The 26756-nt window shown below is 46.6% G+C and overlaps 1 protein-coding gene across 3 annotated transcripts in view; it reads right to left on the bottom strand.

Annotated features, from left to right (window-relative positions):
• MOB2 (MOB kinase activator 2) overlaps window positions 1–26756 on the bottom strand; it is a 644864-nt gene that overhangs the window by 369985 nt on the left and 248123 nt on the right. The window contains exon 1 of one of the 3 annotated variants that reach the window (XM_069623961.1): window positions 15211–15271. The exons of the other annotated variants lie outside the window; for them this stretch is intronic. Within the exon in view, the coding sequence (XP_069480062.1) occupies window positions 15211–15248 (38 nt within the window). The 5' untranslated portion in view covers window positions 15249–15271. Of the gene's footprint in view, window positions 1–15210; window positions 15272–26756 lie in introns of those variants that run through there. 3 annotated transcript variants of the gene reach the window in all.

The raw sequence follows: 26756 nt of genomic DNA, 5'->3' as shown, positions 1-26756 counted from the left end.
CTAAATCTCTCATGATAATTACAGTAACATTTCCCAAGGAGGTTGATGTATGTATGCCATCTCAAGAGTACAAAGCTTACACGCTTCAACCATACACATACAGCACTTATGTTGAGCTAGCTGCTGCCTCAGCTGTAGACCGGGACACCAATAATGTTGCTGCACAATCTCAATGCTCCAACTCAAAGTAGCTGGAATAGACTGCGTTGTTTTTCGGCTAATGTAAAAAATCATGCAACATCATCATTTATATTCGTTCACCGAATGATCTTCAAATTAGGACTGAGTGGGAATTACTGTTCGTAACATGGGTACACATGCTAGTTGTGTATAAAATAGTGTCTTAAGTGACCAATGGTCATGGATGCATCAGAGTGTCCCAGAGAACGATGGTAGTTTCATGTTGCTCCTCGAAGTAATTAACTGTTATTTCACAGTGCTTCTAGCAAATGTAGACAGTTTACTCGTGCAAAGCTCTGCTGTCAGAGTGCATTAGGCCAAACATGGTTCGGTTGCTTAATCCTGCGTGTAAAAAGATTATGTACTTTACACCGGGCACCGACTGAGCGGCCCTCAGGGAATTCCCACGGCCAGCAGCAAGCACTGAATAATGAATTCCGCAAAGTAAGTTTATTCTGTTATTGGAACGAGGCTAAAACACTTCAAATGGTGGGGCAAGGACCACCTTCAGGGACACTGTGGGGTAGACGCAAAATTACTTGAATGCAGTAGAGTACATAGGGGCAGTGACATTACCCAAAACATGATCGAATTTAAAGATAAAATGCACATTTTGTTACTTACTTGATGATAATGCAGGCATGATGTGTGGCTTACTTTTTCAACTGCTAGCAGCATGCCCAGCTTCTTTGCACACAGGATTGTAAAAGAGGGGAGGAGGGCCCAGGGGAAAAAAATGTGGTGACGCCATCTATTTTTTGTGCTGGGAGGTAGAAGCGAAAACTCTGGTTTGAGCTTTTGAATGGGGGTAAATGTCTCGTTATTATAGCTGCAAATAAAAGAAAAAAAACATGCAAGCTACAAATCAGGCGACAGTCTACTGGTTGCATAAAAATGTCAATCAACTATCACCTTTAAACGACAATAACTAGTTCCTAGGTGGAATTGGAGTAAACTGATTTTATGGATACAGTAACAACCAGAAAGCATGCCATGCTTTCTAAGATTTGTGCCTTTTGGTTTTCTTAAATAAAATTATGCAGGTCAGTTTGCTATGAAGACACCCACCTTTCCTAAAAGCATAGTGCAATCATGTGCCTTTGCAGAACAAGTCTCTCGACATCCACAGCACCAGCCCCAGCCCTGTGGTGGCAACAGGGCAGTTCAAATGACAAGCACATTGCCGACAGCTACTGGAACACAAAGTTCCAGCAGGCAGTTGGCTTTTAATCTTCTGCACCTCAGATTCAAAACGCAATTGTGTACCCAATCAGCCTTGTAGCACATAAAAGTGTAAATATAAGCCATGACTGGTTATGGCATGGTGGCTACTAAAGTCACATAACTATACAGCCACAGCAATCCGATATACTAGTGTCAGCTTTGTGACAGTCCTTAGCTATGCCAGGGATGTGCATTGGTTGTCTGGCCTGGGTCTCCCCCACAACAGCAATGTGGTACAACTGTCTTTTGATCCTCCTGGAATTAGGGAAACACCTTCCTGCTAGGGCACAGGGACCCTTCCCCAAGATACCCCATGAGATTTGGGTCCAAAGGCAACACCGACATAACAAATACGCTCAGATCAGGGTGCTGAGCACTGGAGTCCTTTTGAAGTCCACGGGCATGGGGAGTGGTGGGGGTAGAGTAACCAGAGGACGGAAGTACATTGAGCGAGGGATTTCACCATCTTGGTTTCTGCTAGGGAGTTTTACAACTTCCTGCCGCCCTTCCCCCTCACCCCCCATTTCCTGCAAACGAAGCAGTTGGATATCAGACGGCAAAGAAAACTTGCCACAGCAGCCTGGATTAGACCCCTCACAGCAGGCTTGCTTGGGACCAATTTCATGTGACATTTCCTTTGTAAGGAGAGGAAACCCTCTCATTAGTGGATTGATTTTGGACTCACTGGAACTCTGTTGGGAATAGTGCATCCACGGAAAGGTCAGCTCTGCCCACCCCCCACAAACCATCTCTGTGGAACAGTGGGGGGTGAACGTGCTGCTGGACCAAAGACTTTCTAATGGCTGTACAACAGATCCAGGATCCTATTCACTGGAGCTGAATGCCCCCCTTTGTAGGTGCAATACACTTCTTGGACTGGACGTGCAGAACTAAGAACTCACCTTTCCAGTGGAAACACTGCATTGGGCCTGCCAGCAACCTAGAAGTCCAGAAGCAGCTGGAACATGATCACCTTGGACACAGGTGTTCGACTGCACTAAACAATACAAGCTACTACAGGATCTGCACTTCTTAAGGTGGCCACTCTTTTATAGACTCCGATTTTTGCGCACAGAGAGCAAAGTTGATTTGCCCAGGATCTCACAATTTTGGTAATGTGGCGAATCCGGGTTTCTGGTTTCCAGATTATGCAGCTACAACTTCCAACAGTTTGAAACAACTATCCCATAAATACAACTACATCCTATACAAATATGAATTGTGATGTCAAGTAAATTTACCAGGGCTTCTACCCAAATATGTATTGTGCAAGGAGTAGAAATGATAGGCAGAACTGACTGTTGAATCTGATGACTTGATACAACACATCTGATTCAGATGCGAAGACCCTATCCCGGAGGATCTCTTCTCCCAACAAACACTGTAGCCCATCATTTGGTTGTCTTTTCTGATAAACAACCAATTGTAAACCTGCCAATAAATAAGGACACAAAGAAGCACGGTTCAATTTTAGAGGAGTAATGACTACAATAGGTAATGGAGATCTTCTATAAATTGATCCAGTAAAATTGGTGGCTTAAAACATTGGAAATGCATCGTTTTTCTACAAAATTGAATATCAAAAACAAGGGAGGACACATGATGTGGATTAAGATTTAAGTTAACAAACCTAATGGAAAAATACATACTGTGACATTTCAGTAGAGATGAACCACTTAATTTTAAAAGAAAAATGAGATGCAGTACAGTCAGATTAAATGATTTGTGAAACCAGGGTTTTAACCCACTCTGGAATTTAGGCACTGAACCACATACCTTCCAGGCTCTAGGGTGGTCCAAATGCACTAAACTACTCCAGGAGTCCTGAAAAATTACGAAGGCCAGGACAAACCACACATTGTCTTTGTAAATAGAGTCAATGGACAAATAGTATAAACTAATTCATCTTTTGCATGGACAACAACCCTCACTATTTAATCAAACAGGTTACTACACAAACATGGTAACAGGAATATTTTATTTACACATAGACCTCAAGGAGGGTGGAACGCGGGGTCCGGCAACGCCAAGATCATTCAGCAGAATAAAGGGCAGAGCCTGAAAAAGGAGGAATGAAAGGCGCTGAAGCCTTTATCGAGACAGCGTGAACCCAACCCTGCAATAGTGGCACCAACCCAAAAATCTAAAGGCAACGGGAATAGCAGGAAATGGGCCAAAGGTCGGCACTAAACAGAGCATCACGAATACTGAGAGGTTTATCATACGCAGGCCAGTAATTATAACAGTAGTAACTACTGTATTCTCAGGAATGGTAAAAGCAGCAAAGAGTATAACGAAGGACAGGGGACTCCCAATACTCGTCCCAATCAGTGTGAAAGCAGCAAAGTCTATACAGAAGACAAAAGGGACTAATCACACTTGTCCCAGTGATTACAAAAGTAGCAAAGATACAGAAAAGAGTCAACCGACTGGTAATATGCATCTCAGTGGTTGGGAAGACAAAGACAATAGCAAAGACGAACAAAGAACCCACATGGTGGTTCCCATAAGTGGAAATGTTTGGAAGATAAAGTGGTGCAAGGGATCGGAGGCGGTTAGGCAAGAATTGATGTAGTAACACTGTGCGAGACTACACATTTGTCTACTTGGTATTAGGTAACCCACATTTTGGTATACGGCTGTACTACACAAGTTGGTAGCGTGACTGATCAGCCAGGCCTAGCTCAAGAAAGGTAAATGTGAGCTGTAGCAATGAAATCCACGAATACAAGTAGCCAGGTAACACTTATACTCAGGGTTTCAGTTATAAATAATTATTTAACATCAATTTTTAAATAAGCGTTCTTTAAAAAGGGCAAGATATGCAACAATCAAATGTACTTCTCTCCAGAACCAGCATACGTTTAGTGTATACTCCTTAGAAATGCTTTTCACACATTTCCTACACCCAGGGGGGGGCTTCATTCACAAGGACAGTATTGGCATTCATATATCACCAGTTATACTTTGCAGACTCTGTGGTTGCAAAAGGAAAAGTTAAAGGTAGGACAAAGGTTAAACAGGTTCTGATGGTATGTGAATATACTTAAATCTTCCAATGAAGTCTAGACAAAACCTTCCCCAGCAATAACAGTCTAAAACAAGTTACCAACTCTCAGGGACAGAGATATGAAAGTCAATGGACTAGAAGAGTCTGCAGGGAGCCAGGACAGCCAAAGTGAATTGGAGCACCATCTATGGAGCTGAGGCACTTTTTAGTTAATAAAAGTCTTGCACAAAGTTAGAGAGTTTTGTAGAAATCACTTAAAGGGTCACAAGCTGTTTTGTGAAAAGCAGAGTTCAACTCTAAGGTAAGTCAATGCAAGTCTCAACTGAGAAAAGCACAGCTCAAATACACTGAGGTAAGTACCCCAAGTCCAAACAGTACCTCTGGTTTGAAGAAGGGTGATGCAGCTGGATTCCGTCCTGTTGAAGCGATGCAAATCCTGGGTTCCTGAGCCTCAGTCGTGGGACAAGAGGGAGGACGTCTGAAGGACACCTGCGGCATCAAGGTCGCCGGCAGCTATGGGCTCTTTTTGGATCAGCGGCACTTCGCAGTTTCAGTGCACGGTAAACAGCACCACCGCAGATCTTGGATAGCAGTTTGGCTTCCTTCAATCCTTGGGTCCTGCACTCTGGCGAGGGTACTCTAGCTCTGGTTGTCCTGATTCTGGTGGGTTCTTCAGAGACTCCTGGAGCTTCTGGCCTGCACTCCAACTATGAATTTCACGACCCCTGGCACTCGGTTCTTGCAGCAGCGTAGGAGTACAGCCAATCAGGGAAGATTGTCCGGTGGCGTTCGTCTCGGGGTTAGTTGGTCCCAATAACCCAAGGGAAGAAGTCGTCCCTTCCGGAGCTTCTCTTGTCGATCAGAAAAAGGAGTTTCAGCACAGTGGCAGGGCTTCATCAGGCAATTCAAAGGTCCAAGACGATGCAGCAAGTTTTGTTCACGGTTTCGTCGGGTGTTCTTCCCAGTAGTCGACTCTGCCTCTAGTCCCAAAACCCTCACCTTTTATGCAGGTTTCTCCAATTCATGCACAGCCTACGCTATCACACAGCAGGTGGGCTGTCATGAAAGCACAGCCGGCCAATCAGGAATGGTTGCATTCAGCACTCCTAAAAGAAAAGGAAAGGGGAGTTTCGGGAACCTCCTTCACATCCTGCCCTTCCAGACAAACTGGAGCCAGGAGGTGGGTTTCAGGACTGAAGCCTGCCAAAAGGCAAAACGAACAAAGGTCTCAAACCTGGCTTGGCGCGCAGAGTAAAACCCCAAAAGACCTCACAAAAAGAAAATGCCAAAAAATGAAGACCGTGCCATTTTGAAAAAATGGTCACCCATGGGTGCTATAGTGCAGCTGAGGAGTCAGCCTGTGGTAGAAAGGCACCATGGTAGGAACATTAAACCACTGCCACCAGCCAAGTAGTGAGGGTAACAAAAAAATGAATGTTACATCTGTAGGTAGGATAAGGGGCTACTAGGTAACCCCGCCAGCAGCCCACATAAACTGGAGTGTGCAGGACCTACAAAGAGAAAGGGTAAGTAAAGTCCATTTCACTTCACTATTCTTGGGAACAGTAGTTCCCACAAGTAAACCTTATGAGAAATCTAAAGGATTTCTCTGTGACACTGCACTAAAGGTGTTGGGTGTCACCATACAAAAAGTAGATGCCTATAAAAACAAAGACACACAATACAAACCAGGTCAAAAACACATGAGTGAGCAAAAGGTCTCAATAACTCCAGTGTCAAGATAAAAAAGCCCTTGAATCCAGCAAAAGAGCAATGTGCAAGCTAGTGTTTCAACCCAGCCAGTCTTCATGCTTGGTGACGCCTCAAACCATTACGGACGTCAAGACTTGAAAGTCCTTGCGTCACTACACTTTTGCAAGGCGCTCCTTTGTTCTTTCCCGCTTTTCTCCACAGATGCTTGTCCCAGTTCCCGATCTGCTTTATCCTGGTAAACTCTTTCCTTATCCCATCTCGATTCCCTCCTGCTCTCATTCGCTCGTCTGCAGAGACACACTCGCTGGCAGTCCCTGGCAAAAACGCACTACTCGCATTTTGTTTTTCACCTCAAGTCCCACCCTTGCTTCCTGTTCCCTCGCTCTACACACTCCATGCACCTATCGCCCTTCATTCCGTTGCTAGATTTCATCTTGCTGGCTCTTCCCTACTTTACGCGCATTTCATCGCCTTTCACTTTTAAATGTATTGCATGCTCGCTGGCTACCATGCGCTCCTCGTGTTCATCGCCTTTAAAATTTTACTGGATTTCCTCCCTGGCTCTTCCATACTCTACGCGCACCTGTATATCCCTAGGAGGCATGCTTCCGTTGTCCATTCCTGTCCCTTTATCCCGTTTCCATAGACACTGTTCAGTTTCCTGCCAGTATTCCTGGATTTTTGGACAGGACCAAAACATGTCTCCCATGTCTGCTTCTACTTCCCCACATCTCGGGCAGCTCTTTGTTCCAGCCCTGGGGAATTGCAATATTCTCTGGGGTGTCATACGCCCTGTGAAGTGTGTAGCATCTGATCAATTTCAGCCTGCCTGGCGTTCGAGACTCTTAGGATATAACATTGCCTTGGCCCATTCCTCCTCTGTGATTTCCCTTCTCATCTCTACCTCCCATGGGGGGTTCCATGCTTACAAGAGTGCCTGGTATATTCGGGAGACCATATGTCTTCCCTCAGACACATCGTACATCAGTCCCAATATCCGGTTTTCGTTTTTTCAAGTCTGGGGAGTGGCCATATGTTTTTCAAGTATCGTGTTAGTCTGGTGTATGTTATGAATTGGCCTTTGTGAATCGCATGTGTTCTTACCAATTCCTGAAGCTCCTGGGGTTTTCCTGTGAGGCAGAGGTTGCCCACAGTTTACTCCTTTTTCTTCCCAGTATCTCCTACTATGTGTAGGATATTCTCAGCTGTCTCCATGTAGGGCTGCTAGTGGGATCTGAGGGGAGTAGGGCTCTTTGACGTTCAGTATCTTTTTGGCCATATCTGTCTGCCTAGCTGTAGGAGTGGAGGTGGGTCCGCTATTATGGATTCTCTACGCCATAGCACTTCTTTTAGGAGGTAGGGGCTATGACAGAGCTCATAAAGCCATGATCTATTGTTTCTGTGTCTGCTAGTCATTCAGCCACATGTTGGTGCTGTCCAGCTAAATAATAAAGTTTGAAGTGCGGCAGGCGTATACCGCCGTCTGTAGTCTCTGCACAGGAGCTCCATTGCTACTCTCCTGCCGCTTCCCCATATAAAACTACTCGGTATCAAGTTTACCTATTTAAAGAAGGCTCTTGGTATGAGGTACGGGACATTTATAAAAATGATACAATAAGCGGGCGCTATCATTTTCACAAGGGAAATTCTGCCCATCACTGAGGGGCAGTTTCTCCCAGAATTGAATTGAGGCCTCTAGTCCCTTTTTCGCTTTTATTGTGTTTTTACACGGGTGTCTGATAATATGATGTACATTGATACCCTGGTAGCAGAAGGTGTGGACCTTCCATTGGAGTCCTAGGCAGGGGAGCTGATCATCTTCGACCCATATTGAACCTGCTAGGGGGAAGATGCAGGATTTCTCCTTGCTAATCAAAATTTCTGATAGCGTTGCAAAGTTTCCCAGTACTCCTAGATATGTCTTGAGATTATCTTTCAGGTGTTTTATGTATAGCAACAGGTCTTCTGCATAAAGGGATATTACATGCAGAGACCCATCTACCTGAAGCCCAGTGTCATGGTCTTCCTCATATATATTGCTAACGGTGCTAGCACCAGGATGTATAATAGAGGCGACAGGGAACAGTCCTCTGCATCGGAAATGGATCTCAGATGTACTTCCCTGTGCATACTCTCACTGATGGGTTGGAATAGAACATACATATCCATCTCATAAAATGACCTTCCCATGCAGTAGTGTTCTAAAGATGCAAACAGCCACTCACATCGACTGAATCAAATGCTTTGATAGCATCAAGTACTACTGCCGCACAGCCCTCTGGCCAGTTGCATGTTCTAATAAGGTTACTCACCATAGAGACCACTTTACTCCTAGTCCACAGGCCCCTTTCCTCCATACTTATGGGACATTCCTCCATCCTGTCTGAAGGGACTGGAGCACTTTTGTAAAAAGCATCACTTGTCCTTCCTCTCTTTTTACACTGGGTACCGCAACCCCGCCCTCTTTAGCTCCACATCGCCCATCAGTCCTGTTCTATCGCCTTTAAGCAATAACAGAGGAACCTTATTAGAGGTGACAGCGGGCGGGTGTATGGAGGAAGGGGAACTATGGTAGGAGTAAGGTGGTCACTAAGGTGAGTAACCTTATTATACTTCTACGTCCCGTCCCCTTTCCTCCATACTTATGGGAGCTTCCCAAGCACTCCTCACAGGAAAAAGGGTTTTCAGCAGAGCCTGGCCAAACTGGGCATCAGATCTGGAGCTGAGGTCCAAACAGTAATGTTTACAAAAGGCTGACGGCGAGGCCCAAGTAGCCGATTTCACGATGGTCTGCCAGGTGACATACTTTTGAAAGGCAACAGCAGCTGCCTTGCCCCGTACCAGATCTGCATGAATCCCTTTAGGAGGCTGGAGACCCTGAACAGTGCAAGACTAATACAGGCAGCAATCCATCTGGAGATAGTTGCTTTGGAGGCCTGCTTACTGTGCGGATTACCAAAGGTCACCAATAGTTGAGAAGAACTCCTAAATTCAGATGTTCTGTCCAGATAGAATTTAAGAGCTCTTCTAACATCCAGGCAATGCAAAACCCTCAGCTTCCGAAGCCGGGTTTGAAAAGAAGACAGGCAGGGAGATTGATTGATTTAGATGGAAATCAGAAACCAACTTTGGTAGGAAAGAAAGATTTGTTTATCCTTGTGGAAAACCAAGAAGTGATGCTCCACCGACAAAGCTTGGAGCTCACTCACACGCCTTGCCGAAGTAACGGCGACCAAGAAAGGCACCTTCCACGAAAAGTGCTTAAGATCTACCGTAGCCATTGGTTCGAAAGGCTTATGGCACAAGGCTGTAAGGCCCATGTTCAGATCCCACGTCGGATGCGGTTTGCGAACAAGACGGTAAAGCCGCATTAGACCCGCAAAATGCCTTTTAACCACTGGATTTGACAGTGAAAAGGAGCACTGGTCCGTGGATAGGTAGGTGGCCACAGCCGAAAGATGAATGCCCGACTCTGCTAGATGAGAGGGAACAAGTTACTTACCTGTAACTGTTGTTCTCCAGCATGGGTCTGGCATGGATTCACATGCTCATGAATATTCCCCGTCGTCAGGCCCGGAATCCTCGGTATAGCAAAAAAAAAAATCAGTATCAGTTTCGTTTATGATCTGTCTTTCTTAGTAGTAACCAATCACTGGTCTCTGGGTCATACTGCCCCCAGCCAATAACTGCCCTCTCCCTAAGCCCCGCCTCTGGCAGCCATCCTCAGATTTGGTAGCACGTAAAGTGGCAGTATGACCAAGTGAAGAGCCGCAGAGGGGTAGGCGGGAGGGTTCGCATGTGAATCCATGCCAGACCCACGCTGGAGAACAACAGTTACAGGTAAGTAACTTGTTCCTTCTCCAGCATGGGGTCTGGCATGGATTCACATGCTCATGAATAAGAGAATACATAGCAGTACACACATGCACAACCAGGGGAGGTGGCAACAGGCTCAACATTAAGCAATACAACAACTCAACATTAAGCAACTCTTACCTCCTCACCAGGCTCACCTTAGGTGAACAGGTTGTGCAGCACTGCTTGGCCGACCCTGGACTCCTCCCTGGAGTCCCGATCGACGCAGTACAATCTTGTGAAGGTGTTCGTCGACCTCCACGTCGCAGCCCTGCAGATGTCCAGCAGGGACACACCAGACAGGAACGCCGTGGTAGCAGCGATCGCTCTGGTCGAATGGGCTCTCGGACGGCCGGGCAGCGGTCGGTTTGCCAAACGGTGACAGTGCATGATGCAGCCGGAGAGCCATCTGGAAATGGAAGTCTTCGAGAAAGCCTTCCCTTGATTCACAGTCCCAAAGTTCACAAACAGCTGTGACGTCTTCCGAAAACTCTTTGTGCGGTCCATGTAGAACTTCAGCACTCTAGCTACATCCAGCGAGTGCAAAGCCCTCGCGGCCGGCGACGAAGACGGGAAGAAAACTGGCAACACCAAGGGCTCGTTGAGGTGGAAGTCCGACGGCACCTTGGGCATAAAGGAGGGGTGTGTCCTCAGCACCACCCTCATGTCATGAAAAGTCAAGTATGGAGGCTTGCAAGATAGGGCCTGGATCACTCCCACTCGTCGTGCGGAGGTGATGGTCACGAGGAAAGCTGTCTTCCATGACAAGAACTTCAAAGGCGCCGAATGCATAGGCTCGAATGGGGCCCCCATGAGCCTGGTCAGCACCACATTAAGCTCCCACGTCGGGGCAGGGACCTTCACCCGCGGGAATGATCGGAATAGTCCCTTCATGAATTCTTTCACCAAGCGATGAGACCACAAGGACGCCCGTCCCGTAGCCCTGGTATATCGGGAGATTGCAGCCAGATGTATTTTGATGGCGGTGTGAGCCAGTCCAGCTTTGGCCAGCGACAGTAGGTACGGCAGTACTTGAGGGGCCGTAATCCGCAGAGGGTTAACCTTCTGTGCACGGCACCAGACAGAGAACCTCTTCCATTTATGTGCGTAGCACTTGAGAGTTGAGGACGCCCTGGCCTTTGCGAGAACCTCTCTGCAGTCGGCCGGGATGTCGCACCCTCCAAACTCTAGTGCTGCAGGAGCCAGGCCTGCAAGTTCAGCGACTCTGGGTTGTGGTGAAGAATGGCGCCTCCTTCTCTGGAGAGAAGGTCTGCGTCCGTCGGCAGCTTGACCGGTGGGGACGTTGACAAGTCCAGAAGGTCCGGGAACCAGATCGGTCTCGGCCACGCGGTGCGACGAGGACCGTCCTGCACCGGGACCTCTTGAGCTGGTTGATGAGCCGGAGCAGCAACGGCAGCGGAGGGAACGCATAAAGAAATAGGCCGTCCCAGGGGAACGAGAAAGCATTGCCCATGCTCCTCGGCTGGGGGAACCTGCTGGCGAACCTCCGGCACTTGGAATTCGTCGCCGTCGCGAAGAGATCGATTTGGGGTTCGCCCCATCGTCGGAAGAGTCGATCCACTTGATCCTGGCATAGTTCCCACTCGTGGCACGAGCGCAGCTCCCTGCTGAGTGAGTCGGCGATCATTTTTTTTATTCCTGCCAGATGAAGAGGCACCAGAAACATCCCCTGGGCGACGGCCCAATGCCACAGATCCTGGGCTTCCTTGGATAGGGCAGGGGACCTGGTTCCGCCTTGCTTCCGGATGTAGAACATCGTGGTGGTGTTATCGGTGAAGATTCTCACCACCTTGCCCTTGAGGGACGGAAGAAAGGACCCGAGGGCCCAGAACACTGCGCGGAGCTCCAAGATGTTGATGTGGAGAGACTTCTCCTCCGGAGCCAAAGGCCTCTTGTGTGAATCTCTCCGGAGTGCGCTCCCCAACCTTCCAGGGAGGCGTCCGTCATCACCGTCACCTGGTGAGCTGGGGTCTGAAAGTCCGTACCCACCGACAGATGGGAGCGGGTACCCCACCACCGGATCGCCTGACGGAACGTCTCGTTGAGAGGGATCCTGTCCTCAAAGCTGCCCATTGACTGGACCGAGTGGATGTCGAGGAACTCCTGTAAGGGGCGCATCCGAAGCCTGCAAAGGCGCACTAGGTAAATGCAGGAGGACATCATCCCGAGGAGGGATTTGATAGATCTTACCCTGGCCATGTCCGTGGCCAGCAGACGCTGCACCTTTCCCAGAATGGTCCTGGTCCTTTCCTCCGACGGCGAGGCCAGCCGCGCCACTGTGTCGAGCTTGGCTCCCAGAAACAGGGCGACTTGCTACAGAACCAGGTGGGATTTTGGAAAGTTGATGGAGAATCCCAGGTAAGCGTGCAGCTGGACGGTCTTCGCAGTGTGCTCCACGGTGAGCTCGCTGGTCCTTGCCCGGATGAGCCAGTCGTCCAGGTAGGGGTAGACGTGGATCCCCTGTAGGCGCAGCCTCGCCGCCACCGGTGCGAGGCACTAGGTGAACATCCTGGGTGCCGAATTCAATCCGAATGGGAGGGCTTTGAACTGGTAGTGCCGCCCTTGGACCACGAACCTGAGGAACTTTCGGTGTCTTTTTAGAATGGGGATGTGGAAGTACGCATCCGCCAAGTCCAACGACGACAGGAAATCTCCCTCCTCCAGCTGTCCCAGCACGTGCTGGAGGGTGACCATACGGAACTTCTGTGCCTTGATGTACTTGTTCAGTCATCGTAGGTCCAGGATGAGGTGCCATCCTCCTGTCTTCTTTTTTACGAGGAAGTACCTTGAATAAGCTCTGAAGCCTCTTTGGGACGTGCTCGATGTCACCCTTCTTGAGCATCGCCCTTACTTCCAACAGTAGTTGAGGGACGTGATTTTCCTTCCTGGGCACGGGTGGAACGTGAGGGCACTTCTTCTGAAACTCGAGGGCGTGCCCTTGGGCCAGGGCGTCCAGCACCAAACGATCGGTGGAGATGGACTCCCACACGCTGACGACACACTCCTGAAATGCAAGATACTTGCTAGGGTTTCTCTTAGATAGGTCATCGAAAAAAGAAACCAAGAAGAAACAGTGTGAAACCAGATACCAGTGTGAGAGAGAGTGTGTTAGAGAGAGAGAGACCAGCCCTCCCCTCCTCCTCAGTGGCACACGAAACCAGTTAACCCAAACACTAGAATGAACAATTGCATTCCTGTGCCACCATTGCTGTTTTGCGGCGGACCCAGACATTTAGCAGAAATGGGCAGTCGCATAAGCGGTTACTTAACAATGCGTGGCCTTGTTTTTTGGCACAAAAAGCGACCAAAATAAGGGTTGGCACTAGGAAGTGGTAAAACCCATGCAGCATTGCGTTTGGAATTGCCAGGGTACATACGGACCTACAAATTTAAAATATGGGCGGATAGAGGACTTCACAAGATGGAGGAAATGATGTTCGGTCATGAAGCTAAGATGCCCAGGCGAGAGGGGAGGCCTGCGACTCTGCCAGGTAGAAGAATGCAAGGCGTAGACAGTTGCCACTCTGATAAGAGGCCTGTAAACAAGGTCATAGATAAAAGGTTCTTCATTAATACATCGACCTGTTCTGTATGAAAGGGGCCTGGAATTCTAGCTCCGGGGTTCATTTGGTCAGACACGGCGGCTCTGTTGCTTCATTTTCTTGACTAGCATTGAAGAATAAACTGACGACCTGTTGCTAGCCGAATTTTTATTTTGGCTTTTGATTCCACACCATATGTTTTTATTTTATGTTACGCTATAATTGTACGTCTATTTGGTGGTCAATAACTTATGCTGCCAAAAAGATGCATATCAATTTTAATTTGCAACACTATTGGGTTACTCGCCTATACAGAGTGCATTGCCTGTAGGCTTACCTCCTTGCGAAATGTTGTGCTATAGAGTAAGGTTTGCTTTTCAAGACTGGTTACAATACTTTCAAAATTCTGCCATTTTACACTTCAGAGGGCGTTCTTGTAATGCTGCGATAGAGCAGGGGGGTTTTACCAAGTAGCATAGTTAGCATTTGTCCTCAGTTGTTTTTTACACTTATGTTTATTTACTGGTGATTCATAAAGCGCCTATACCATACAGCAAGGTAACAAAACAATTTACTCGGGACAATCCACATTTGACCAATTAGAGCATAATATATTAATCATCACGATTGGGTTTCTCGCCTAAGCTTCCGAGCACTACCGCGTTTCACACGAAAAGGAGTGGGATGATGTGTACGCCAAATCACTCACCTTCGGGAAAATCGGACCATCATGAAAATAAAAGTTACCAAATAAATCTACTGCACGGGCGATTATCTATTACGTCTACAAACACCCCTATCACCCTAAGCTGTCACTAAACGACACGCAAGCTGGTAAAATGGCCTAATGTGTTAACCAGTTACAAGGTAAAATCACCACCGCCCTTGAGTCTGGCAAGTATGACAGCTCAAGTGGGAACAACCGGATTTCTTTAGAGCATTTTCAAATAGCACTTTCCACACTCCGGTAAAATCGCTCGGGGTATTGAGCCACGGGGCTAAGGTGGTTGGATGCAGCTGTGGCTCGGGTTTGAAATTAAGGCAGAGCCATCTCGCCCCATCAGAGTTCACGGTTTGCTAAATTGAGAACCATTATTAGCATCAACTGAAGCGCTTAGACGCTAGAAAACGCGGCACGGAGCACTGTGTAGAACCGTGATGTTACGAAGGTTGACTGATGAGGGAAGACGCCCTCTCCCACACCAAACCGAGTCAACGTGTGTAATTCGTTGCTATGATGGTTTCCCCGACACACTAAGCTTCAATCCACGAACGTTGAAAGGGAACCCATAATTACCCTCCGAGAACAAGTCTGCATCGATGTGTGTGTGTGACAGCGTCAGCGCTCACGTTAATCGGGTACTGGCTTTTTAATTAACATCACTTAGCAAGACGGCCTAAAGTTGGAGTAAAACAAGTAGTTGCATGGTAAGCGATCTCAGATTTTAAAAAATGCAGGCCTAGTTAATGCGATCGGAACGGCATACGACAAACCGGGACACAACCATTTACCGCCCAGTAAATGCAAATTAGCACAACCAAAACACACAAAATCACGGTACTGCTACACCACTCTACAATTCCCCTTACCCTAATTCTCACAGGATGAAACTAATGCCTCTACCCCCTCCTGGTGATGGCCAGCTATCTCCCCTTTAAACCTACCTGACCAGAGTGCGCGCCCCTCTCCTCCGAATGCTCATTCCCGCACTTAAAAGGCGCAAAATGACCTGGAAGAGTCGTCGCTGGCCCGGTAACCTCATGGGGAACGACGGAAGCCCTCTACGGTGTCGGGAATCCGAGCCCTAACCTTTCATCACCTGCCTCGCTTTCTCGCATCGCTGGGAGAGCGAAGTGAGAACAAACTACGCACGCCCATTGTAATGAGCAAGGGCGGGAATGAGAGCGCACCACCTGTACGGGATAAGGAGGAGGAAAAAAAAAAATTTCTTCAGCATCGGCTCACCCATATTGTTCCTGCCCTCCGGCCGCCGCCTGTGCACACCGATGAACCCGAGAAGTGCAGTGATGAAGCCTACTGCGCGCCACCTACAATGGGGTAGCCTATTCAGATGGCGGCTGCCCCAATCCTATCAGATGGGACCTGTACTGCTGCTCTCTGGGTTAAGGAATCGAAAACTTTGGTGAGGGGTGAAGCAACTTGCCCAGCCATGGTTAGGTCGTGGTGCACAATTTCAAGTTGAAGCTACTGGTAGCTACATATAAATGTCACTCGCCCACTTTTGAAAAGGATGGGAGTTGCACATGCACACAAACAATGGTTTACAATTCTATATCAAGACAGGCTTTATATTCTGCATAACAACCTTTACTACTTGACACCACAGCAACAAAGAGAAAACGCTAGATCGCCAAATAAATTGGCTTGATCTTCAAAAAAGTGAGCGTCAGTACAGTATTTTAACAAAACTACCGGGAAACCGCCCAAACCAAGATGGTGGATAGGTCATGCCCTGCCACCAACCAATGGGCAGGGATCCTCCCCATACAAGTCCTTTCCTCTAACAACATATCCTCTTTCTTTGCTATTGACACCACAAGCTAAATCACTCCCTTCAGTTGTGTACTTGGTTGATAGTCAGTGTAGCTACAATTATTTTGTAACCTTGCGTTTGGCCTTGTCTCTACTTTAATGCAACATGTTTTCTCCATTAGTCCTTGGGTCTCTGCTTCCATAGTCACAAGCAGAGTTTTCCTTAACTAGTAATCAAGTGTGTGTCCCTTGCCGGCCTAGGTGCTGCCTTTCACCTCAGACCAGTCAATTATTTTTTCTCCTTGTATGCAATCACTATGTTAACCCAGCTCCGGGTGTGAATTTTTTTTTTCCGCTAGCGTCTATGACGCGACGCAGGCCTACAGCTCACTCTCTCCTTCGGGAAGCTCTCGCGGCTTGGGCATGCTGCCCGTGTAACACATGCTTGGCTGCCAGGCATAACTGCAAGGTCTATCTCGTTCGTTGCACTATTCAACCTACCCTGGCCAGTGGGGAAAGCAACTGTTGGCACAATGCCTGTGGCGTGTGTGTATGTATGTTAAAACAGCGTTACTGTGCCTCAGTGTTTTACAGCCGTTATGTTGTATCTAACTGCCTTTTCTTTTCAGAACACAGTTTTTTCATTTAAAGTCACTCATCCTGTATGCAGTGTGTTCTCTTGGTTTTTTCTTTTCCTGTTCTTTCCCATTTTTCCCAGGGGGGGCTGACAGCCCTACTTCAGCTGATGCTAGTATCCAAGCTAGGCCTTCTAAGAAAAGTGAGAGGTTGGTTGAAGATGGTACTTACAGAGGGTCTGGGGAGGTATCGGTTTCTGCCCCGCCTTCAGTGAAACAGGTAATTCAGTATACTATGGACTCTGCCCATCACAACCTTAATTACACTCTGGCCTCAGCTTTTGATAGATTCTGATTTTCACCCTCATTCTGATGCAGGACCTTTGGTTGCAGTGCATGCCCCTCAAAAGTGTTGTGCAAAGTCCAAGCATTTAGAAGTACAACTCAGTGCTCAGTCTAGCTCCCCAAGTCAGGGGCACTCTGCTAGAAGGGGTCGCGTAAGTTGGTTTAGGAGGGTCCCTCTCAGTCACAGTCTTGTCACTCATGGCAGAAGTCAGGGCCAGCTATTTGCGTTCCTTCTGTTCCCATATCTTCAGAGGATAGTTCTGAGGATTCAGATCCCACCCCCCAAAAGGCATAAGAAGAAAGGGGGTCCTGTAGATTTATCCCAAGGGGCTCTGGGTTCGTTGTTACGAGACAGAGGGGTGCCTTTCTTCGATCCTTCCCTCATTCAACATCCCAGTCAGCAGAGTGGCACCAGCCTGATGCTATCTCTGCCTTTTTTAATCATTGGGTTAGACGACCCTTACCCAATTAGGATAGGAACAAGCTATGTTCTCAGTGTCCTCGGCCAGTCATCCCAGACAAGGTGCCCCTTACCCCCAATATCGACCAGCCCATAGTCTCATTACTATCTCAAAAAGGGAAGGACCCTTAGGGGGGTTGATAAGGACTGGAGGAGCTGCCAAGATAAGCTATTGCATGTCTTGGGGCCCTTGACACAGATTTTTGACTTGGTGGAGGATTCTGCACATTCTAATTCTCCTGTCGATGCTCAGGCTCTCCAGGGCTGGGTGCAGAGGGCAGTCTGCCTGCTCAGCAATACGACCACCACCATTTCCAAGGAGCAGTGCAAAGCTCTCCTTATGCGCCTAGATTCCAAATGAGCAAATATGGCAAAGGGGAAGGAAGGCCCAAGGCAATCTGTTCAGTGAAAGGTTCATTAACCCGTCTGCTTATGTACATACCTTCACAGCCTTAGATAAAGCACAAGTTATCAGATAGGTTTTCGCCCCTAAGATTTTTGACAAGGCTGGAAGAGGTAGAGCCCGCTCCTCTGGCAGCTTCCCCCAGGGCTCTACCCGTCCCAGGCAAAATGCATCCAGAAGTGCACACCATTCCTCCTCGACTCAGGGAGCCCAAACTGCGTACTACCCTCAAAGAGGTCTGGTTCCACTGGAGAGGATGTGCCGGCAGGGGTGCTGGTAGAGCAAGGACAGCTCCAGGTAATGCCACAAGTTTTAAATGTTTCTTCCCACAAAAAATTTAGGGGGCAGGTTGGCCAGGTTTTTTCCTCAGTGGGAGGCGCTCACTTAAGATCCTTGGGTGTTACACACTGTAAGAGGTTTTCAAATAGAGTTATATTCCCCTCCTTGCCAGCTCACATTCCCTCTTCCGCTAGTGTTCAGCAAGCCCAAGAAAAAAGTGGTAGATGCAACGGTTTGAGATCTCATTTTCAAGGGTGCAGTGGTCCCACCCACCTTCAAGGCCTCACAATTCCTAAGCACAATTTTCCTAGTAAAAAAAAAGCGAGACAAGTTTCGACCAGCCAGCGATACATTTTGGAGCCCTCAACTTTTAGTGGCTTATCAACATTTCAAAATGGAGGTAATTCACCTCTTCAGGGACACTCTTCTCCCTGCGGATTGGATAGTGAAAATCAACCTCAGGATGCGTACTTGGTAGTCCCAGTCTGCCCCCCCCCCCCACCACCAGGAGTTTCTCCAGTGCCAATGGAGCTCTCACACTTGGCAGTTTGCCTCCCTCCCGTATGGCCTCTCATCAGCCCCATGGTGCTTCACCAAGCTAATTAAGCCCAGTGATGGCTCATCTCAGGTCAAAAGGGATACAACTAATCATTTATCTGGACAACATGCTCCTTCTAGCACAGAGTTTTAAGATTTCTCTGAATTCAACAGTCTCTCTTTTACCAGCGTTAGGCTTTGTCAAAAATGCAAAGCAGTACATTTTACAGCCTACACAATGTATCCATATTCTGGGCTTCAGTAAAGATTCCAGGCAGTGCATCCTTCTACTTCCAAAGAGCAGACTCAAATACAGAATCAGATTAGTTATCCTCCCCAGGAAGGGGAAAGGACTTCCTCAGGCAGCCAGCCAGGTTAGTGGGGATGCTGTCGGACTCCATTCAAGACAACTTTCCAGCGCCCCTTCATTTCAGGGCCTTGCAACACCTCAAGGGCAAGCGTCTGCACAAAAGTCCATCTTACTCACAGCTAGGGGTTGTCTCCCGAAGCCGGGTTAGAACTCCTTTGGTGGCTCAAACACAGACGCCTGGAATGGCAGGGTGATTTTTGGGCCCTCTCAGGATGTTATTCTGGCGTCGGATGCCAGCAGGGCAGGCTGGGGTGCCAGGGTAGGGCAGGTATCCACTGGAGAAAAGTGATCAGGTCAAGAAAAATCTCTACATATTAACTGTCTGGAACAGTTAGCAGACTCCTTTGCAGTCAAAAGTCTTCTCAAAAATCAGTAGAATTGCTGTGTCCTTCGGATTGGACAGTGTGTCAGCAGTTGGTTATATATACCATATGGGGGCGAAACTTGCTCCAAAGTCTTGGCGGATCTAGCGAGGGAATTCTGGCATTTTTGCCTGGACAGGAACATTCTATTGAAAGCAGAGTATCTCCCAGGGTCCAGCAATGCAGTGCCAGACAGGAATTCCAGTCGCTCCCGTCCTGAAGATGTCTGGATGTTGGACAAAGCTTTTTTTCTCCAAGATCCTCGCTCTCTGGGGTTCAATTCATGTAGATCCCTTTGCTTCAAGGCTCAACTGTCAGGTGCCCCGTTTTTACAGTTCCCAAAGCGATGTCACTGACGCTTTCCTACAGTATTGGTTGGTTCCCCTGTCTTCTGCCTTTCCCCCGTTCGCTATGATAGCGAGGGTCCTGGTACAAGTGCGCAGGCAAGCCACTAATAGTGACCCCCTTTTGGACCTCTCAGGTGCGGTTTCCAGCCCTCTTCGAGCTAGCAGTCGAAGTTCTTTGGCTTCTTCATCGTTATCCTCTGGTGACAACTTACCCGGCAGGTCTCCCGCACGAGCTGGTCCTTCGGGGGCATCTCTCCCTTATGGCTTGGAAGATTTCAGCTCTTTCTGGTGCTTCCCAGGACTTTCACAAGACTCTCTCTGTATCATCAAGGACTCTTGGGCGGCCTTCACCAGATCGGGTTACTCCTCAGCATGGAGCCGGTGGGTGGGCTTGTGCATGGCTCTGCCCCTCCAGTAGAGGTAGTTAATGTTTTGGTGCAGTTGTTTAAAGAGGGTAAGGCCTACAGATTAACAGCTTCAGGTGAGCTATTTCTCCAGGGCAAGTGTTAGTAAAGGGGGAGCCGGTGGGTAGGCACTTCGTGGTGCGTAAAGCTCTTAAGTCTATTCACATCAAAGTCCCTCCTAAAGCCAGGTATTCGGACTTGTGGGATGTCAATTTAGTCTTGGCCTCGTAATAATGAGTTAACACTGCAGAAACTTTTCTCCAAGGTAGCCATGTTATTGTCTTGTCTCCATCAAACAGGTATCGGATATCAGGGCATTGGATGTGGATAATAAAATGGTTTTCCCCTCAAGGGGTGACCTTCTTTATCTCTAAAAGAACAAAGTTTATGATTTCTTCAGTATCATACCTTGCTTTTCCAGAGGATCACAAACTGTGTAGTGCAATGTTTAAAATATTTTGAACAAAAGACTGTGGGGCCTAGGGCCCCGGGGGCCTCTCAGCTGCTCATTTCTTACAGTAGACCCCATAAGTCTGTGTCCCAGGCCAGTCTAGCCAGATGGGTAAGGTGGGTCATGAAAGAAGCAGGTATTGACATTTCCTCTTTCGGCGCCCATTCAATAAGGGGTGCCATGGCTTCTAAGCCCGCCTTCCTAGGGGGAAGTTTGGAACGCATTCTAAAAGCATCAGATTGGTCTAGAGAATACATGTTCAAGACCTTTCATCATAAACATATTGAGCATGTAGTCATCAATGTAATGCAAGGGCTTTAAACTTGCATAACATGAAGCCTCCTGTCTTGACACCAAATTATTCATCCCCCTCTCTATCGTGAGAGAGGGTTTATCTTCTATTAAAGATAAGGCGACGAGTATTATCCCGCCCACCCAACCTCTTCTGTTCTGTTTTATTGCAGCTTTGGTGTGAGGTCTGTCTGGTTCAAGGAAGTTCCAGGAATGTTCAAAAGGGCGATGGTGCAAGCAAGTACCGGATCTGGTTGTGGATCGTCCTTTGTGCTACAATGTTTGGTCCTCCGGGATGGCTTTTGTCATAGAGCAGTGACAGAAGAGGATATGTTGTTAGAGGAAAGGACTTATATGGGGGAGGATGCCTACCCAATGGCTGGTGGCAAGGCATGACCTATCCTCCATCTTGATTTGGGCGGTTTCCTTGAAGTTTTGTTAAAATGCTAGCTGTGTTTTTTGAAAATGAAGCAAACTTATTTGGTAGAAATGTTTTTTCTCTTTGCTGCTGTGATGTCAAGTAGTAAAGATGATTATGCATAATACTCACCTTGTCTTCAACAGAATCGAAATCCCCGCTCACGATAGTGAGGGGGATTAATCATTGTAGTCCAAAAACCCACCACGATGGTTTTATTTCACAATCCGGTGGCAAAATAAAGCATTGGTTCCAATCCCGGCTCCCTCACATCAGTAAAATTATGTGATCTTGACAAATGTGCCATAGTTTACAGTTCAGAACAAAATATTTTTGCCAAGTATGAATGCCACACTTTGGAGACCTCCCACCCCCCTTCCACCTGTTTCATTCCACTTAAAGTACAGCGCAGGCATTAAACAAAAATGTGTTGTGTACTATAAGAAATAACTTTTAATTATTTACACTTTGTTTTGTCTAGGGTTTTGCAACAGTGTTTTGGCCTTGTATTGCACCATTCTTGTGCATTTCTTTCGTTTAACGAGAATTATGCACAAGTCTCCTCCGGAAGATGTAAACTGCTAAAATGCAACAACACTGGGCATTTTCCGAGTTGAACATTGCTTATGACTTTCACGTTATCTTACCCTATCATTAGTTGGAGGTGGCTAAGGTTTGGTTAGGGGGAAGGACCGTGCAGGTAACAATAGTGGCACTGAATTAAAAACAAAAATACTGGTCCCTTTTAATAAGTTAATAGCTACCAGTGTGTCTCTACATCCACGTTATTACTCTCAACCATTTCACTCGCCTTCTTTCTCCTCCTCTTACTTAGCCTTTCAACAGCCACATTTGCCTTACCACTTTCGGTTTGTGCCTGTCTGACCCGCAACAAATGTGTGTTCTTTGAAGAGCACATGCACGCAACCTTTTTTTTTTTAAATTTCGTTTTAATTTAGTAAAAGCCTGTTTGGTGCTTGGGATACGAGTCACTGATAACACTGGGCTGCTTCAGGCATCTTGGATTGTGTTTCTTTTGTCCCCGACTGGCTCTGTATTCTATAGGCCTACTAGTACTAATCACTGGCGTAATGGGGCCCGCACTCACTGTGGTGCGGGAGTCCCCCACCACATGTTATGGGAGGGGGGGCCCCCATGGACTAAATATTTATTTTTTAAATTATTTTTTTTTAGTCCCTTTGCCTTCATAAAGAAATGTATTTATAAAGGCAGAGTGACTACAAAAAGAAACGTATTTCTTTTTGAAATCCGGGGGCTCCCCCAGCCCATGGCATGGAAGCCTCTAGGCTGGAGGCCTCCATGTAATGGGGTGGGGTAGCTCCATGACTTCAAAAAGAAATAGTTTTTTTGAAAGTCACTGTGCCTTCATAAAGATATTATGGTTCGGTCCTTAACGGAAATAATGTATTTATGAAGTCGGAGTGACTTCAAAAGAAATCCATATCTTTAAGTAATAGGGCTCCCTCAACCCCATGACACGTACGTGTGTATTAGTGTATGGGGAAAGGGTGCAACATTAAATGCCTGGGTGTGTGTGTACTGGGAAAAGGTGCGCACTTAAATGTATGGGTGGCTGAATGTGTATGTGCGTGTGTGGTGAATGGTGTGTGTGCTTGTATTCAGGGTGCAACAAAACCTAAATTTCAGGGGAGGGGAGGGTTGTTAACCCTTCAAATGTTGGGAGAGGTGTTAACTTTACAGGCGGTGGGGGAGGGGCAAACCTATTTGGATGGGGCATTCTAACTATTCTAGTGCAGATTCAATGTTACAAGCAGGTAACTCTCTCCTTTAAGTCTGAAAGCACCCACGTATGGGCTGCTGCGAGGATAAGCGGTCTCCTGTCCCCTCTACCCTGCCAATGACTTCCCTGGCATGCAAGTACTAAACCCACATCAAGATTTAAAATTGCCTACATAATTATGCATTTGAATGTAGGTACTAACAGTGAAATGCCTGGCTTAGTTACCTGTAATTGTCATTACTCCTAGTCCCACTCTTCCTCATCCCAGTACTTACCTATGAGGCAAGGAGCCTCATACACAAGCACTGGGAAAATGAAAAATGATGTGGAGGTAATTCTGTGCCGAGAAGGTGATTTTGGGGGTTGGGGTAGGGGTGGGACAGGGATTGTGCGCTAAATTTTAATGGTCATCCATGTCCAGGCTAAGCAGGTATGATATGCGGGTATTAGTGGCTAGAGACACATTTTGGTGCAGCCAGTCTAGTCATTTCTTAGTTTGGCTTGACTTTTTTCTAATTTAGCAGAGCTGCTTTATCAGAAATGCCAAGTGTCGTTACCTGGCTAGACTGGCATATGGGTGCAGCCAGTCTAGCCATTTCTTACTGCCACATTGTATATTTTTCTGGGCATCTGTGATAAATAACCATGATAAGTGTTATTGCTTCGACTGGCATTTTGATGCAACCAGTCTCGGTAGGTCTAAATGTGGCCTGCCATGCTTTACTCTAATAATGTATTACCCCTTTAGACTGGTCTACATTGTGCAGCCAGTTGGACATGTTTTCACTGTGGCATGGCATTTTTAATAGCAAAGCATTATATTAAAGCATTAATGTTCCTGTGCACTGTTGTCGAATTAATTTTTCTCAGAAAGTGTGCTGTATACTACATTAAAACACATTTATATATATTTGCACTAGTGCAGTGTGCGGAGTACCCCTGCAGCAGCAGCGCGTTTGTGCGTATTGCGCAAGTGTGGTAATATAGGCCGCCCAGAGTGCGGCACGACCCTTGGTTTGTTGCAGTGTTGGAGGAGGTCCCCTTAACAAGGTATACAGGGGGCCCCCGAATTTTGTGTTACGCCACTGCTACTAATCTTTTACTTGAGGCAGGGATTAGCATGTATGGTTGTTGAGGGAGAAGCTATCGGGCAGCATGCACAGAGTTCAGAACTCCAAGTGTGGTGTTAATGGGCAGGCTGAGAAAATAATGGAATGGCGGGGGCTATAATGGAGATTGAGCTTCCAGTAACATGGAAGGTCTGAACAAATTAGGCAGAAGGGTCGATGCGAAGGATGAGCGAGTGGAAAGTTGGAAGAGGAATTATTGATGGGAGGTGGAAGGGCAAAGGAGCGCAGGATCAGGAAGGACCAATATGCATTACATAACAGTTTGCATAGATGCCAACTTTCAGTCAGTCACCCATGCACCTTGTCACATAAACAGACGCATTTACACACACTATCTACACTAACCAACACACGCCGCAGCACATGCCTGGTTAGGTTATCTGTCTTTTATGCTGCCATTATCACCACCACAGTGATCTTAACGCATCAAGCTATGCCTATGCAGAGAGCAAATTAATACTCAGGCCAGGGGTGGCACCAAAACTGTGGTATGTAGGGTGAACAGGAAACGGGACCCAGTAGAGTGGGAAAAGTCTGGGAAATTAGGAACATGGAGGAGAATTAACTCGGAACATGTAGGGGGATGAAAAGGTAAGGGTGGAGTGATCGTGGGGATGAATGTATAATAACGTGTTTTGACCAGGAGAATTTGTAATAAAAAAGGACCATAGCTTATTGACCAGGATGACTTTCACAAGGTAAGTGTGTGGTAGCTGTATTTCGTTTGTAATGTCAATGTAATGTTTCAAAATAATAGTCTTTTGCTTTAAAAAATTGAAAAAACAAAAAGTTGCCTTTATTAAGTTGTGAAATCATGATTTTTGCTTACTTTATTGGAAAATGAAGCAGAAATTATTTGAAAATGTAAGCATCCTTTCAACGTTGTGTCCATTTGTTCTGAAGTGGATCCCTTTTGATTCCTCAATACAGTGCAACTATGTTCTGAATTTATTTCTGCACAGCCATTTGAATATTTGTTTACATTTTCAATCGCTTGTTTAACATCACAATTGCCAAATGATTATTTTATCCAAATTTGATTTTCTACTGAAAACCAATTTTCAAATGTGTATTTTATAGTAAAATACATGGACGTTTTCTAGATTAGCCACCATTCAAATTGGTCTATGTATGGCTGTTTGTGCACATATGTAAAGTAAAGTGGACATTTTATATATTAAATGAAAATATTGCCGAGACCAAAGAGCAGGTCATTTCGTGTTCATTATGTGATGTGAATAAACTTAGTTCTCTTGAGCGGACTTCCTCAGATAGTGAGTTAGTCAATTTATTATTTTAAATAAAACAAAAATTCTGATTAAAAAAGTATGGGTGGTGGGATTGTTGTAGTGGGAGGCATATTTTAAATATGCCATTACCCCCCGCAATAAATGAACATGAATAAAATAAATGTTACATTTAATAGACATTCAGACCTCCAGTCACTGGTTCCATACAAACCTATTTAAGAGACACTATGTTTGGGTATGTTTACAAAAGGACATTAGGATACAGCTAGAAGGCATTTAAGCAACTTCAGGTCCCAAAATGTGCACCCCGCAATAGCTTTTGGCTAGTGATAATGGACTCTTGGCTAGGAAGAAATGGTATGCAGAGAACTAAAGGGGCAAGTGACTTTTATGCCTGGCTATTGGCTTGCAAGTTCATTTTTTGTTTTGTTTAACACTGTTACCAGTTGATATTGAACCAAAAATAATTGAAACGTTTTCTTATGTGGAATTTAAGATCTGCGGCAAACCTTGTAATAGCTTTGTAATCCACAGAGGTAGTTCCTGGTGCTCAATGGTTGATGTCAGACACCTAGGAGCAGCTTTTAGCTCCAGCTCATCAAAACATATTTCTATCCATTAAGTTGTGATGAAAATCTGTAATTGTAATAATGGCACTTTTTGCATAGGGTTTGAGGCTCCCCTTTCCGCAGATAAACCCTAAATAAAAAAGGGATAACCAACAATAACTGGTGTTGGCTACTAAATAAATGTGTCATACTAACATCATATTCCATGGTCTGTCTTATACTAAATGCTGTTTCACACTAATCGCCATAGAATTGCAAATGGATACCTAATAACTGCATCAAACGTTAGCTTGATCTGCCACTATACATACACTCGGACAAGATGGGTGGGGGTGGTGGTTTTCCATGCCAGTAATACGGCATGGTAACCGGATGTGATGCACTTGTGGCGACACTGGAGAAAATGGGCCCTGCTCAAAGCTCTCACCAGGGTGCGTTTTTCCAAGATGCTCATCATCGTTCGGAGGGGAGTTGAGGGGGGGGGGGAAGGAGCAGGGGGTTGGGCGGTTGTACTAACATGTTAAGGGGGTTGGAGCCTAGGGGGGGGCAGGGGGTTGGGCGGTTGTACTAACATGTTAAGGGGGTTGGAGCCTATGGATTAACCATTTTCCTGTGTTCCACTGAGGGTTTGTGAACAATAGAAGCTTTGGGCAGATTATGTTCGTGGGAGTGGGAATCTTCAATTTTCTAACAAGAAAAAACAAAGACGTAAACCAAATATGCTGCATATTTGAGCGCAAACAGAGAACTTGCACCTCATCCCA

The sequence above is a fragment of the Ambystoma mexicanum genome, chromosome 11 (assembly GCF_040938575.1).
Source record: "Ambystoma mexicanum isolate Mex_15411 chromosome 11, UKY_AmexF1_1, whole genome shotgun sequence".
Classification (NCBI taxonomy): Eukaryota; Metazoa; Chordata; class Amphibia; order Caudata; family Ambystomatidae; genus Ambystoma; species Ambystoma mexicanum.
The sequence above is the reverse complement of the archived record's forward strand: the minus strand, read 5'-3'. Positions and strand labels throughout refer to the sequence as shown.